General features: G+C 34.5%; 1 protein-coding gene across 3 annotated transcripts in view; it reads left to right on the top strand.

Moving 5' to 3' along the window:
* The window catches only part of LOC134668606 (atrial natriuretic peptide receptor 1-like), a 259,800-nt gene that overhangs the window by 201,059 nt on the left and 43,852 nt on the right, over positions 1–14,889 (top strand). For all 3 annotated transcript variants that reach the window (XM_063526055.1, XM_063526062.1, XM_063526048.1), the window contains 4 exons: positions 5,748–5,886; positions 8,736–8,817; positions 10,062–10,185; positions 14,193–14,519. In XM_063526055.1, coding sequence (XP_063382125.1) covers positions 5,748–5,886; positions 8,736–8,817; positions 10,062–10,185; positions 14,193–14,519 — 672 coding nt within the window. The remainder of the gene's footprint in view (positions 1–5,747; positions 5,887–8,735; positions 8,818–10,061; positions 10,186–14,192; positions 14,520–14,889) is intronic.

Genomic DNA, 14,889 nt, shown 5'->3' with positions numbered 1-14,889 from the left:
GACTTGCTCGACTTATTGGGTTTATGTTACAATGTTAGCTACTTAAAATAAAAACCGATCATGTGAAAGTCGGACCATCATCGCTTGACCAGTTTTTATTGCGATATACAAATTACATAAAAATAAATAATATAATACTTTTTTTTTTGTTTTTGTAGGGACAATAGAAAGACAGAGACCGCTGACAAACAGATAGACGGATAATTAGGTAATTATTTTAACTGCGCGTAACAGTGCCTGTGGTAGTAAGACGAGACAGGAGCTCAGTTTTAAATATTTTAGGTCTCCTACCTACCCTAACCTATACCTGTCTCGCTAACGGAAGCGGCTCCTAAAACTAGTGCGATAAGGACGAAACGAAAAAAACTGCGTAAAAATCGTTCCTTCTCGTCTGTTTCCTCCTCCAAAACTTAGCCAATCGTAACCAAATTTGGAAATCTAAATAATTATGAAATTATCTGTGTCGGACCGTTTGACTAATTGATATCAGTTTTGAATACTACGCCTCTCATTGCGGCATAGTCAATGAGGCCATTTTGGCCATTTTTGAAGGGCACTAGCGCCAAAATATCAATAAAGCAAAACGGTCCGACACAGATATTGACAATATTAATCTGTGTTGAAAAAATCATTGCTCTAGCATCAAAACCCACGGAGGAATCAGTCGAGTACGTTTGTATGGAGAAATGACCACTCCTGATGGCTCTTAATTTACATAAATTTGGAGCTACTGTTGCTCTTTCTATATGTACCTAATTAAATTTCTAATTTGAAATTTCTGAATAAATGACAGGTAATAAACTAACATTAACCTTTGATTCAATTATATACGGGGATCCGTACAAGTTTGTTTAATTGCGCAGTTTAGACGACAGTGAGCAGACGATTGCTTCACCATACAAATGTAGACCCTATTTTCGTATTTTCTTTCCCGGGTATTATTTTATATTATTGCACAATACATGAAAGTACAAATGGCCGACTTAATGTCTATGCTGTGCTATTGACATTATAGAAAATAAATGCATACAATTCAATGTACTTTGACCATAGCTATGCCTCTTATAAAAGATAGCAGCTTTTAAAAATATCTAAGGAATTTGTTTTATGCTCCTAACTCAATACTTAATCAAAATATCGAAAAATCAAACCAAGGGGCAAAGTTACAGTAAAAAAAATCTAATTACATAAAAAAACGGGTTGCACTCCGGGAGTGCCGACAGAAGTGAAAACTCAATGACTAGTCCAAAATGTCTGCAGCACTATGTATAATTGACCCATCCTCCTTTCTATTGAAAAACTTTAGTTCCAAATTGCTGGCCAGTGAGCTTAAATTTGTAGCATTTGTAGTTTTGAAATTCGAATAGAAATTGTAAAGTTATCTTGCAGACCTCACATCTTCATGTCATGTCATGTCATGTCATGCTATTTTGAGTTTTATTCACCAGTACTAGAGTTCACTTTTATTAGCGATTTCATCAAGATGTAGCTTTATTGAATTATATTTGAGTGATATAAAGTTAGAATGTAACTATGAGATCCTCGTATTTTTGCCTTTATTGCTTAATATAAAAGTCCAGTTTTAAATAATTGACCTGATTATCCCAAGTAGCATGGAAGTGTCGGCAACATCAATATACCAGCCAATTTAGAACTTAGAGTGATTTAAGAGACGTATAAGAGTGTCAGAAAAGATTTAAGCTGTATAAAAGGTATTTTACAGACATTATACAGCTCAAGCTGTATAAAATCATTATAAAGGATTCTGCGGAATCATGGGGTGCTTTATCAGAATATAGAAAATCTACTATAAAACTAAAAGTGTTGTGAAACACTACAAGCTAATTCTATCGTAAAAGCTGTATACAGGCTGTATTGTAGTAACACTTGGCACTTTTAGCTGTATAAAAGTATCTGTCAACTCCGTTTTAAAACTTTAAGTGTTGTGAAACACTACAAGCTAATTTTATCGTAAGAGCTGCATACAGGCTGTATTGTAGTATCACTTGGCACTTGTAGCTGTACAAATGTATCTGTCAACACCGTTTTAAAGCTATTTCTTATGGCGTAATTTTACTCTCCTATAAGAATAGTAGTTGTATAACTTCTGTCTGTAAGGGTATTATAAAACTAAACGAATAAATGGCAGCTATAGTACAGCTTTTTTCTGTATTACTGACAGAGTCGCTTATTTCGGCGTAATTTTACACTCGTATAAGTATATATTTCGACCACGAAAATAAAAAATTGTAATGAACAAAATTAATAATTTAGAAAATTATGAAATGGAACGAAGAATAGACCAAATACATTTGGACCTAAGGGTTTTTTTATTTGTTATACGGATCTCTAAAGAGACTTATAACTTATGTACGGAGAACCGAAATACAGCCAAACGAATACAAATCTTCTATTATAAAGCTGTTTTAATTACAAAAGCTGTAAATGACACTTCATTTATTACACAGCACAGCTACTAAGATTATAATGCTCTCCAACTATCCTGTAAGCTGTTTAAAAATTGTCGCCATTTTCCAATGAAAAAAAAAAGTATTTGTAAATATAATTAAGGAAATACTTGCAAATATTAAGCAGACTAACATCGTGTTATGATTACCAGCTAAAATAAATTAACTTTAGCCTTAGAATTAATATTTATAAAACTTTTTGTTAAAAACAAACACTAACTTTACCGATTTTTGATATTTTCCTTATGGTTTCTCTTTGTTATTTAGCAGGCGCGTGAATATTTTGCCAGAAAAGATACATAGGTTCACAATAAATAATAATCGGCACTTACAAATAGTATAATATTCCACTTAAGTCCTCTATAACATTTACTTTTACTTTTACCATCCACTATAAAACTTTATTGTCGCCATTACTATATTACGAATGAACAAGATTAAGACATTTTAGTTTCCTAAATGATTATTATTCTCTTGTAATCATTTTTAAAAACTCATTTAAAACTCATATTCTTATATCGTACTTATAAGAGATTATCTGTAGTGTTAAGGTTTCCTGTTACACCGAAATATAGCTGTAATGCAGCTATTATGCAGCTTATTTATTGCTTATACAGCTACTCTACAGCTCTAATAACGCGAAAGGCTGTATAATTTGGGCCCTTTTTTAACTTATAAGGGCTGTATAAGCGCTTATACAGCCTTTGTACAGCCTAACTGTACAGCTTATAGTATACAAATAAACTTCAATACAGCTTATATACAGCTTGCAATGCTACTTGGGTATGATACGTTATGACTAAAGTTCTTCGGTGAATAACATTGTCCGTGACACATGACGTCAGCGTTACGTTACGCGTTACGCTATATCGAGTTTGTAATTTTGTCCCCACCTCAAAAAGTGCTCAGCGCCGCTAAAGAAGTTTTCACTTCAAAAAAATCCTTAGTTTCAATATCCAGAGGGGAAAGCGGGGACTACGTTTCGTTCACTTTCCTCTTAATCTAGATGCCGCAGCGAACGTATAAATTAACCAAATAAAACACTCGTAGATGTCAATTGCCCCTCTAGTTTTATTAGCAGACGGGGATTAAGGTGGTAGTACTAGTGCTCGACATGCCAATGCCCAATAGATGACACGCTGCTCTCACCTCTTTTGACAATGACTTAAGTTTCAAGATAGCCAGTACCACCATCTTACTTGATTTTAATTTGCAGTAGTAAAATATTTCATTATTTTCATAACCACATTGCGTTCATTAATTTAATTATCGTATTTAATAAGAGGATTGCGTACCGCACATTTCTCCCCAATCGCTTTTATGCAAATGTAACGAACCACGAATTAATCATAAATTAAATATGGAAACATTTAAAATACCGACAACAATACTATTAAGTTACAAATGAGTTTTTCATGATGACAGGCTGACTTGCACCATTCCACTAACCCAGGGTTAAGCGGTTAAACTGTTAACCCAGTGTCAAATTGTACTGGTAACCATGGTAACTCCAGGTTTAACCGCTTTACCCCGGGTTAGTGGAATGGTGCAAGTCGGCCTAACGCATATAAACAAACAATTATAGTAATATGGGTGGGTTAATTGTTCATCAGCATCACGCTTACTTCTGTTCTTCACTTCAGATGTGGGACGATTTCTTATGACAAGCTTTTTTATCCGATTACGAAATTAAATAAAAAATTGAAAAGAAATAAAGGTTATGATTGTAGCAGTTTTATGAGCTGAGGAACATACTCGTAGACTTATATTTTATTATTTAACTTCCAAAAAGAGGAAAAAGAAGCAACACGGGAAAATTCTGCAATGGTTTTGAATTTCACGTAGCTTGATAAATTGTATGATTGATCATGATTTATCTGTTTGTGTAACAACGAAGACTGAATTATGTTTATGAAGCGTCTTACATAGCACTAGATAGAATTTTTCATAATTATTACATATATTTACGAGCATGTTTGAAATATAAAGCTACGGCCATGAAATTGGCGACGGTAATGCACGTAGTACACGTTACGAAAAACGTTGGTGATAGAAAAATATGACTTTTCAATTAAGACAGGGTCGACCGCCCAGTTGCGCTCTCATTAGGGGAACTGTGTTTTCTAATAAATCAGTATATCCATATTGTTGTCATACTGATTTCACTGGACGGTCGACCCAGTCACAACGTGTCTTTTTTTCGCTATATTATCCGATATAAATAGTAAATAGTGCAAATATTGCTTTTATTGAATTGTTATATAAATAGAATAGGTACATAATCGCCCCGACTTGTACCAAGCGTGGGGGCTATAAACTAATTGAAAGCGGCAGACGACAAACCCTCATCAAATAACATCAAAAGATTTAGGTTCAGTTTATGTACATAGTCACATTCACATAGGTACCTAAATAAAATAACAAAATAATAAATAAGATTGGCCTTCAGGCGTAAGAGTAAGAATATTATGCCATAAACAATAATTGTTATAAATCATACGACCAAAGGTAAATTGAAAGAAGTTGTTACATGGTATACACGATAAATCCCCCCTTTAGTCAAGAGAGACAAAAGAAGAAGAAAAGAAGAAGAAGAAGAAGAAGGAGAAGAGAAGAAGAGGGAGTTTAGTTTAGAGTTTAGATAAGTCCGCCTTTTGTACTGTAAGGTTTTTCTTTTGTGCAATAAAGGTTAAATAAATAAATAAATAAATATGTAGGTAGGTACTAACTGGTATATTTTATAGTACATAGTGTTTATATCATAGTGTAGATATTGCACGCAAAAATATGTGGTCTAATAAAAAATAAAAATGTTGGCACTGATCTTTAAATTTGTATCTCTAGCTTCTTTAACAGTTAGCTTAATTTCTTTCTGTCGCATATTATTTCATATAACCATGCAGGCTAGGCCCTAGGCAAGCAGCAAATTTTCAATGCGGTTGGCAAATATACTGTTGTTCAAAAATTATGTTTTGTATTTGTACGTTCATAAAGTCGATATACCATATAATCAAGAAGAAAAACATGTTTTCTTTAAACTTAGGAAGATTTGGACATATAAGTAATTTTAATGTAACATTTCCATAGCCAGAAGCACATCATACGGTGGCAACACTTTCGCTTCTACAACGCTTGTATAATATGATCCTATAAATTATCGGATCCGAAAAACCATCTCTTGTTGTTTATATAAATGGTACCCTTCTCACTTGAACCACATTATTGCTCGTGACACTCGTAATATGTGAAAACCCTTAATGTAATTGCTTGACTCCTCAGGTGGTGGCGACCTATGTGGCGGCGAACAAGTCTTTGCAGTTCAACCCAGACCGGCCTATACACTGGGCGGGTGGGAGCACAGACCCTCCCCGGGACACCCCCATTTGCGGCTTCGATGGCTCGCTGTGCCCTGACAAGTGTAAGGAACTATTTGAAATGCTCGCCTTTAAAGGACCACAAAAATCTATACTTTGTTTTTAGAAATTTAAGGCTTTTGGAGTTTTGTTTTGTCTGATGAAATATGCGGTCACGCAGGAATGTTAATTTATTATATTTTCCTGATACGTGGGCAATACTGAAAATTTCTGGATTCTGATATATGAGACGAATAATTTTTTCTAAGCGGCCATTCCAGGAATTTTCAGTATGCTCTATGTATGAAGAGATTTAATAGTACGGTGTGATGCAACATTGTACTGGGGACCGCTCGATGTCGTCACTCGAAAATCGGTGGAAAACAGCGAAATGCAAATTTTTGAAATACGACTGATCGAAATTTGGAATCTAGTGGTATTGACCTCTCGATTTCAATTCTAATGAGATTCTAATAGTAGAATATAAATGCTTAGTAGTGGAGATATTATTTAACGAAATACACGAAATCGAGTGGTCGAAAATCAAAAATCGGCCCCCTGGGGAGACTAAAATATTGTAAGGGAGATTGTAGGACCTACTTTCATTCATTTGAAAATGTGATGAAAACAGAATGCTGCAGAAGGCAAATGTTTATCTTTTACCTTATAAACAATTTACTTAAGCTAAGATATAAAAAAGCAACACCGTTCGACCTACCTTCTTACTCGTGAAACCGCGAAAATAATTAAAGAACCACATTACGTCAGGTCCAAACCTACCGCAACACAATTTATTTTTATTTGTATGTTAAATAGATACTCGTGATGTTTTTTTATCTAAACTTTTATCCATAGAGTTGGTTAATTTTATTTCAAGCTCATTTCTGTCGTATGTACATCAAGATAAGCCAGCCGTTGTAGCAAGGAATATAATAGGTACTACCTACATGAAACCTTCCATTTGTGCCGAGAATAAATGGGTGAGAACCCATGCCTGCCCATGAAGGAAAGCCTCGCAAGGCCATCTAGTTGGTGTGGTCCCGACTGTTTATTAGCGGATTATACTGATGCACTTTGCTTGAAGTGCGAAAGTCTCGCGTAGCGTTTTTACTCTCCAACATTCCCGCGAATGTTTCCTTTTAATTATATTCTGAGATAGCTTAATGCTAACAGAATAACAAAACAAGTAAAGAACCAAGGCCGTTGTGTAACTGTTTCCAAATTGGGGATAAACATCATTCAGAACAAGTTTTATTTATGGATCGAACAGATTCATTGAACTGAACAGTCCTTGATAATCGATAACACATGAAAATAAGCCTAATTTTGAACTAATTTCTGAAACTGATCCAACAAAGCGTTCCAATCGATGAGCGATTTAACTAACATCACATGAAACAAATCAAATTTTGAAATTTCTTAGCTTTTCCAGACCAATTCATATCCAATCCTACTCAAGGGGCGTAAAGATTAAACGGAGTAGATCAAGCGTGGACCGAGACGGTAATAAATCGAATTCGATTCTTGCTTCGTTACTGGAATCCCATTTCGAGAATCAGAATCAGAATGCTTTTTGAGAAGTCTTTTATGAATTTACTAGAAGTTTAATATCTCTAGTTACTCTATACAGTGTGTTTTTTGTAACAGGAGCAATAAATTAAACTGTAGGCTGTAGTTACTCCTCAAACTGACCAACATTTGTTCAGCAACTTTTGAAAATAACTCATGTTTTGATATTTATTACACTTTAAAGTTTATTCTAAGACGCAATGTATTGCAAATTTTGTTATGTTAAAAGCGTGACAAGTAATGTCAAACACACTGATGTCAGCGTACATTGAAGGCAATATTTATTTTGTATGAAAAAGAGGAAGACGAAAGGATTCATAATTTTTAAAAGTTGCTGAACAAATGTTGGCCAGTTTGAGGAGTACCTACAGCCTTTAGTTTAATTTATTGCTCCTGTTACAGGAAGCACCCTGTATAAGGTGCGTTTGGTTAGGTTGAAAACAGGCGCAAGACAAAAAGTCCTCGAAACTTAAAAAACATTCGAAATAAATATGCAAGTGAACTGTAGTGTTCCGTGGGTTACTTATGGTAGTTTTCAGATACATTTTCATAATTTTTATATAAGATGGGGTAATTAGGTACCAGAAGTGTTTTTTTGACCGGATGATTTAGCCATAAACATAAGTTCCTTTAAGATAGGTACGCGTGATCTTCTGTTTTATAAACATATTTATCATTTTAGCTTGATTTGGACGTATACCAAAACAATTTTATAAAGTATGTCCCTTTCATTTTCCGCCATTTCTTACATTAGAATTTCGCGACCTCCGCGAACATTCAGTGAACTGGTCAAATAATCAATGAACGTGGATTTACTGAGTTTTCGGGGAAGGCTTTTCCTTAACGAATTCGTACATTATTAAGAAGAACCTCTTCGGCTGTAAGTAGTATCGATGAGTCGGGCCTAATTAGCCTTTTACGATTGCGGGTGTGTGTTAGGTAGGTAATATAAATGGGTAATAATGGGTATATAAATTAACCATTAATTAATGAAATAAATAGATGGAAAAATTCGCTGAGAGTCGAGTAAGCTTCGTAAGCTCAGTTAATAGGCTAGATTAGGGCGATCGGACAGATATTCCTGACCTAAACCTTATTAACCTAACCTTAATATTAAAACTATTACAAGTCGCAAATTTTAAAAATTTCATGCACGACGTGGTGAATCTTTCCATTATTTTTTTTAATTAGAAACTGCACTTATTGTGTTTGGTTTTAGGAACAAATATGTAGTAAATACCTGATGAGATTGAAGTTGTTATCATACTAGTACAATATTGTTATATATAATGTAAAACGTATGAAGCTTAAAACTGTCGATAACTTAATCATTATTTTGTTACAGCGCTACCCGTATACGCCATTCTCAGTATCGTCCTCAGTTCAGTGGTGGTGATACTGGCCATCCTGTCAGTATTTATCTACAGGTACTTATACTTAGTGTTTAGTTTTTCAAATGTCAATTTGAGTCCTAAAAGTGGCGGATGAAAAGATATAGCATGTGATAACTAGAGATATTATTTTAAGATTGAAGTAATTGTTGTGCAATCGAGAGAATAAAAATATAAAACTCCGAGACCACGGGGACAACGCCGTCCTCGAAACGTCGGAGATAAATCTTAAAACATAAATACGCGATTAAGTCCCGTTGTGCAATTTAGTAAAAATATAAAAACCCGAAGCTTGGTGTATATACGTCACAGACAAAACATCCTCCATCCTGAGCATAGTCGCGCTACACCCTCTGCCACGCATACGGTAAATTTACTCCATGTTCGAGTCGAATATGTCTTTGTGTGACGTCCGTGTCTTCGAACGGACCAATCACGGCACGGGACTTCGCTCTCCTCGTCCCGCGCACCCCCGCATTTTTGGCATCATCGGCTGCATGAAATAATTGCTCTAAACTCGGTCTAGAGGATTCCTAGTCTATGATATACATTCATGAAATCTAACAACAGCGCTTTATCCGTTGACATACACAATTACAACTTGATGAATAGGGTAGATACAAACAGCAACACTCCTAACTGTGTATTGTAATAAGGTCCTTATTACAAAAGGCATAAAATCCACCAATGTATAGCTAACAGTTTAGGCGATGGCACAGTATTCGAGTGTTTCACCATATCAAGCGATGTCACCAAAAACGTGTAAAATGAGCCCCAAAGCAAAGGATCTATGTAATTATGGTGTATATTGTCTTTTTCCCAAAGCGCAAATTTCGTGTGGTCTCCTTTTTATTACGGAATGATATATTATGCGGGTAGGAAATACATTTTACGATAAAATATTTAGGTAATAAAATGGAAGCAAGCTCGGCCTTTGTTTACGATAAAATATTGTTTTGAAATATAAAGCTACGGTTTATTTTTTCTTTTTGAAATAATATTCAGTATCAGCTTGTGATGCGAGCTGTTTCATAAAATGAACAAAATTAGAACAATGAGGGTTTCCGCTATTGAGATTTTCATTAGATGACAGCACCGTGACGAGAGGTCTTTTTGACAGCAGCTGTCAAAATCCACCAATAAAAAAACATGGTATAACATGATTGGTGGATTATGACAGCTAGACCTCTCGCCACGGTGCTGTCATCTAGTGAAAAACTCGATCGCGGAAACCCTCATTGAGAGTATACTTTGGTATGAATAGTTTATTTCTTGAACAGACACTACAAGTTGGAAGCCGAGATCGCCATGATGACGTGGCGGGTGAACTGGAGCGATGTGCTACAGCCGGGGGCGAGGCTGCGCGGGAGCATGCACTCGCTGGCACGAAGGTACAGCAGTGGGGTGAGTCTATCTTTTTACTTTCATCAATTTCAACTTCAAAATCTTTAATGTTAAAATAACACATGTCAAATAACTAAACCACAATAAAATAACGATACAAAACATACAACTAACACTTAACACTAAAGCGTTACGCGTTACGTTGTCTCGAGTTTATCATTTTTTCCTCACCTCAAAAAGTGCTCAGCGCCGCTAAAGAAGTTTTCACTTCACACTTATACATCACAAATGTCAATATAGAGGAAACTATTTAATGTTAAATTTACTGTAGAATACCCTAACCGTAACGAATGCCTTATCAATTAAATAGGCTTTCAACTTTTCAACAAACAGGTCGGTATCGTCTTGGGTCGTCCCATTCGTTTTTCGTCAAGTTCTTAAATTAGTCCTATTCTGCTTTCGTCACTCATTCTACATTGAAAGCCACCGACGATTGGGACAAATGTAGAATGGGTGACGAAAGCAGAATAGGACTAATTTAAGAACTTGACGAAAAACGAATGGGACGACCCACGACGATACCAACAGGTCCTATCCGACGGCGTCTGAGAATAATGAAGTGTAAATTTTTTGAGTATATGTGTATGGAACAATGTTCAATACACGTATACCTATATGTTCAATGAACGTGGGCACCTACTTAAGTTTGAAACATCTAATAATTATCTAGAAAAGGAATTAACTTTATACGAGTACACAGACTATACACGATAATTATACAATCAGAATCAAAGAACGTAAATAAATCAAAAGCTACAGGTAATTATACTGAGTTTTAATTTATGTGACTCGCAATATTTTAAATTCAAAGGTTTAAATCTCTATAATACCTAAATAATGAAAATAAACAGATATTTCATATAAATTGCCAAATATCGAAATCCTCGTTTGCAATTACCAAAATGTAATTTGAAAACTAAATTCAGAAAACAGGCAATTAAAATGTTAAGCTTTCTAAATAAGCAATCTATTGCCATAGTTCATAAGAAAATAATGGGACACATATAATTTTACAAGTGCCTAAAGATAAAGGAATAGGTAATTGACTTTCCAAATATAATAAATTAATAATCTAACATATATTCATCTTATCAAACTGCACAACGGGACTTAATCGCGTATTTAGCGTCCCCGTGGTCTCGAAGAAGACTGTCTTCTCCGAGACCACGGGGACAACGCCGTCCTCGAAACGTCGGAGGTAAATCTTAAAACTTAAATACGCGATTAAGTCCCGTTGTGCAGTTTGATAATGTTTAATAATCGTGAAAGTTTAAATCATATATTCATCTATTGCGAATATACCATAGTACACCCACAACTTACAATGCACAATTACAATAAACAACAAATTTAATCAATATGTCAAAGTCCTATCAAGCGAATGAATAGAGCTGCAGAGCATGCCGATAAAATGTCCAGGTTTCTCCTAAAACTAACCATTTACAAACTTTACAAACCACCGAAAAAAAATTGGTAACAATTGTTCAATAGTTTAACAATTGTTACCAATTTTTTTTGTAAAACTATGCGATTTTATAACTTATTAAATTGATAATATGTATATGAATCCAGCACTTAAACCCACGTCGTTTTATTTCTTGACCGAACTACTATCGGGAGAACCACGAACCACTGCCCTCTCTTCTTCGTCAGTTCGCTAAAAATCGGTATAACGTCTACGTAAGTATCTAACTGCCGTATTCGAACTTCAAGATATTCACAAGAGACGACACGTACTAGATCCATTCTATAGATGCGTTATAGTTTAGATATCAACTAGTTCTCTTTTGCGGCGCAATTCGGGCAACCAATGTCACTTTTACGTTAGATAGAGTAAGATATCTATTAGATGTGAATTGGATCTCTAAGTCATATCCTGTGGAAATCGTTCAAGAGTATCTCCAAAATCGCGCAATTGACAAATTTGACAGGTTAGATCTTAAACATATCGTTATCGTATCTTGGTGATGTCTAAAAGATGTCTAATAGATATCTATTTCAAAATCCGAATCAGGCCCATACTCTCAAATTAGGCGGTTTCAATTTTCCACTCCAGACGTTGTTTTGTCGTGTGGGCCGACGAAGTGCGTGGGCAAAATTCTCATGAATACGAGTGTTACGAGTAGGTTTATACATATAAGGTATGATTTTCACGAATGATTTCACTCAAAGCTTTTCATTGTGTGAACGCGAAAGCGTAGTAATATTTGTTACGCTTCGTAACTTACGAATAAGAAAATGTTGTTAGATTCGGCTTTCTGTATGTATCTTATGTACTTACCTAATGTTATTTTGTACTTAGTTTCTTTTCAATACAGCTAGAAAGGCAAATGATGATAGAAGAGCGCTTACCTATATAAGTACCTACATACATTTCAACCGAAGCTCATGGCTGTAAAAAATAGTAATAATATTGTAGAATTTGTAGACATACTTTGTTCGTTAATGTTTTTCTTTTCAATTCTAATTTGTTACTTTTGAAATTATCCGATTAAATACCCTACTTCTTGAAACGTTACCTTTAAAGTCCGACCTCAGAGGCGGGCTTGCAAAAAACATTGCCCTTAGCTGTACAAACTTGTTTATTACCTACTAATTAGAACTTCTGTTTATTTATACTCTGTTAAATTTTTATTTCAATTCTGGAGCGTTCTTTAAGTTCCCTTCCCTTAGTTTTCTAAGGTTTTTTGTAGCTTATCATATTAACAGCTCAACGACTTTAAGCAATATACCGGGTGTGGCCTGTAATATGAGCAAAAATTTAAACTGTAGGCTGTACTCCTCATACTGACCAACATTTGTTTAGTGACTTTTAAAAATAACTTGTGGTTTGATTTTAAATAAACTTTAAAGTTTATTCTAAGATGCAATGTATTGCGAATTTTGTTATGTTTAAGGCGTGACAAGCAACGTCAATCACAATGAAATGGCGTGGCGATGGCGTCCATTGAAGATAATATTTATTTTGTATGAAAAATAGGGAGTCTAAATATTTCATAATTTTTAAAATTTATTGAACAAAAGTTTCTCCGTTTGAGGAGTGCAATCTATATTTTAATTATTTGCTCATGTTACAGGCCACACCCGGTATTATCCCATATCAACATCAAAGTTCATTGTCTCGAGATATTTGGCATCAAAGTTGAACAATTTTAGGCAAAAAAACTGGTTTTGTAGGCCATAGGCCATAACTTTTGTGTTAATTAGTTTAAAATTAAAGTCTCCGACCAGTTTAAGAGACGTCAAAGACAAACCTAAATATTACGTAGGTATATGTAAGATCCTTCACCTGCAATCGAGTAAATTTTTCTTAGACAATGTTTAAAAAAATCATAAAACAAATTAGTATTCATTTCTTTCAAAATCCGGCTAACCAGAATGAAGATAAAAGATTGAGGAACCGATAGCCGTTTGTTTTATAATTCTATGTGTATAACGCCTCGAAACTTGTCAAATATCCATGAAAACCGCGGGGAGTCCCTTAATCGTTGTTCATTACTTGAACAAGAGGGCTAATAATTCAACACTATTTTCTATTTTCGGATAAGTAATTACTTAATAAAAAAATCGGAGAACCTTTGTTATTGCTTTATATCTACCTACTTTAATAAGAAATCGGATTTATTGTCTGCGAAAGTTCTCAGATAAAAAAAGAAAATCATAAATGAGAAACACGGGTAAATATATTTTCTATAGACATGTTATTCGTAGCGGAAAGTCTGCATTCGGGTTCATAATAAAGCGATATTCTTGGTATTTGACGCTAACAGAATAAAGCTATCGGGATTTATTTTATGTCAATATTTTATCTATTTTATCATCCAAAATTGTATTATCGTACGAACTACTTTTATCCATATTTATCATTTTTATTTATCTAATCCTGATTTAACGCAAATTAGTACCTAAATTATTTTCATTGTACTTAGTGCTATAAACGAGCTTAAAACAGATTAAGACTTACACAATAAAGCTAAGGGATTAAGAATTAAACGGTTTATTCGCAGACGGCGTACTCAGACGAGGCGACGTCATTGGCCGGGGACCGACAGATCTACACTCCGTGCGGGCTGTATAAAAGCTGTAGAGTGGCGCTTAAAAAAGTCGATAAACAGCGTATAGACTTAACAAGACCGTTGCTACTCGAATTGAAAAAAATGAAGGATTTGGAACATGATCATTTAGCAAGATTCTATGGAGCGTGCGTGGATCCGCCCCATTGTTGTCTGCTGACCGAATATTGCCCCAAAGGGTCCTTACAGGACATTTTGGAGAATGACACGATCAAATTGGATTGGATGTTCAAAGTCAGCTTAATGCATGATATCGTTCGGGTAAGACATTTAGTGAAATAAATATAAGAATTTTTAGAGCTTTTGATGAATAAATAATTAATAGAATAGAATAGAATAGAATAGAATGTTTTTATTCGTGACAAAACTTAATAGATAAAACAACAGGTAATACTACCACGGTCACATATAATCACGTCATTGTAATATGAATTCTTTTGGATCAGTATTTATAATCCACTTCAGATTTTTTGTTGTTTCATAGTATAAAATTAAATTCTAACTATTAATAAATTCTTATCAGAAGTTTAATTTAATGTTTAAAATAGGTATTAAATAAATTTTACTACTTCGTTCATATTAATAATCTTTTATAAATTTACTGGAATTTCTTTTAACATTTGAATGAAAA

This window comes from Cydia fagiglandana, chromosome 1, assembly GCF_963556715.1.
Source record: "Cydia fagiglandana chromosome 1, ilCydFagi1.1, whole genome shotgun sequence".
NCBI lineage: Eukaryota > Metazoa > Arthropoda > Insecta > Lepidoptera > Tortricidae > Cydia > Cydia fagiglandana.
This window is presented reverse-complemented; position numbering and strand designations above follow the sequence as displayed.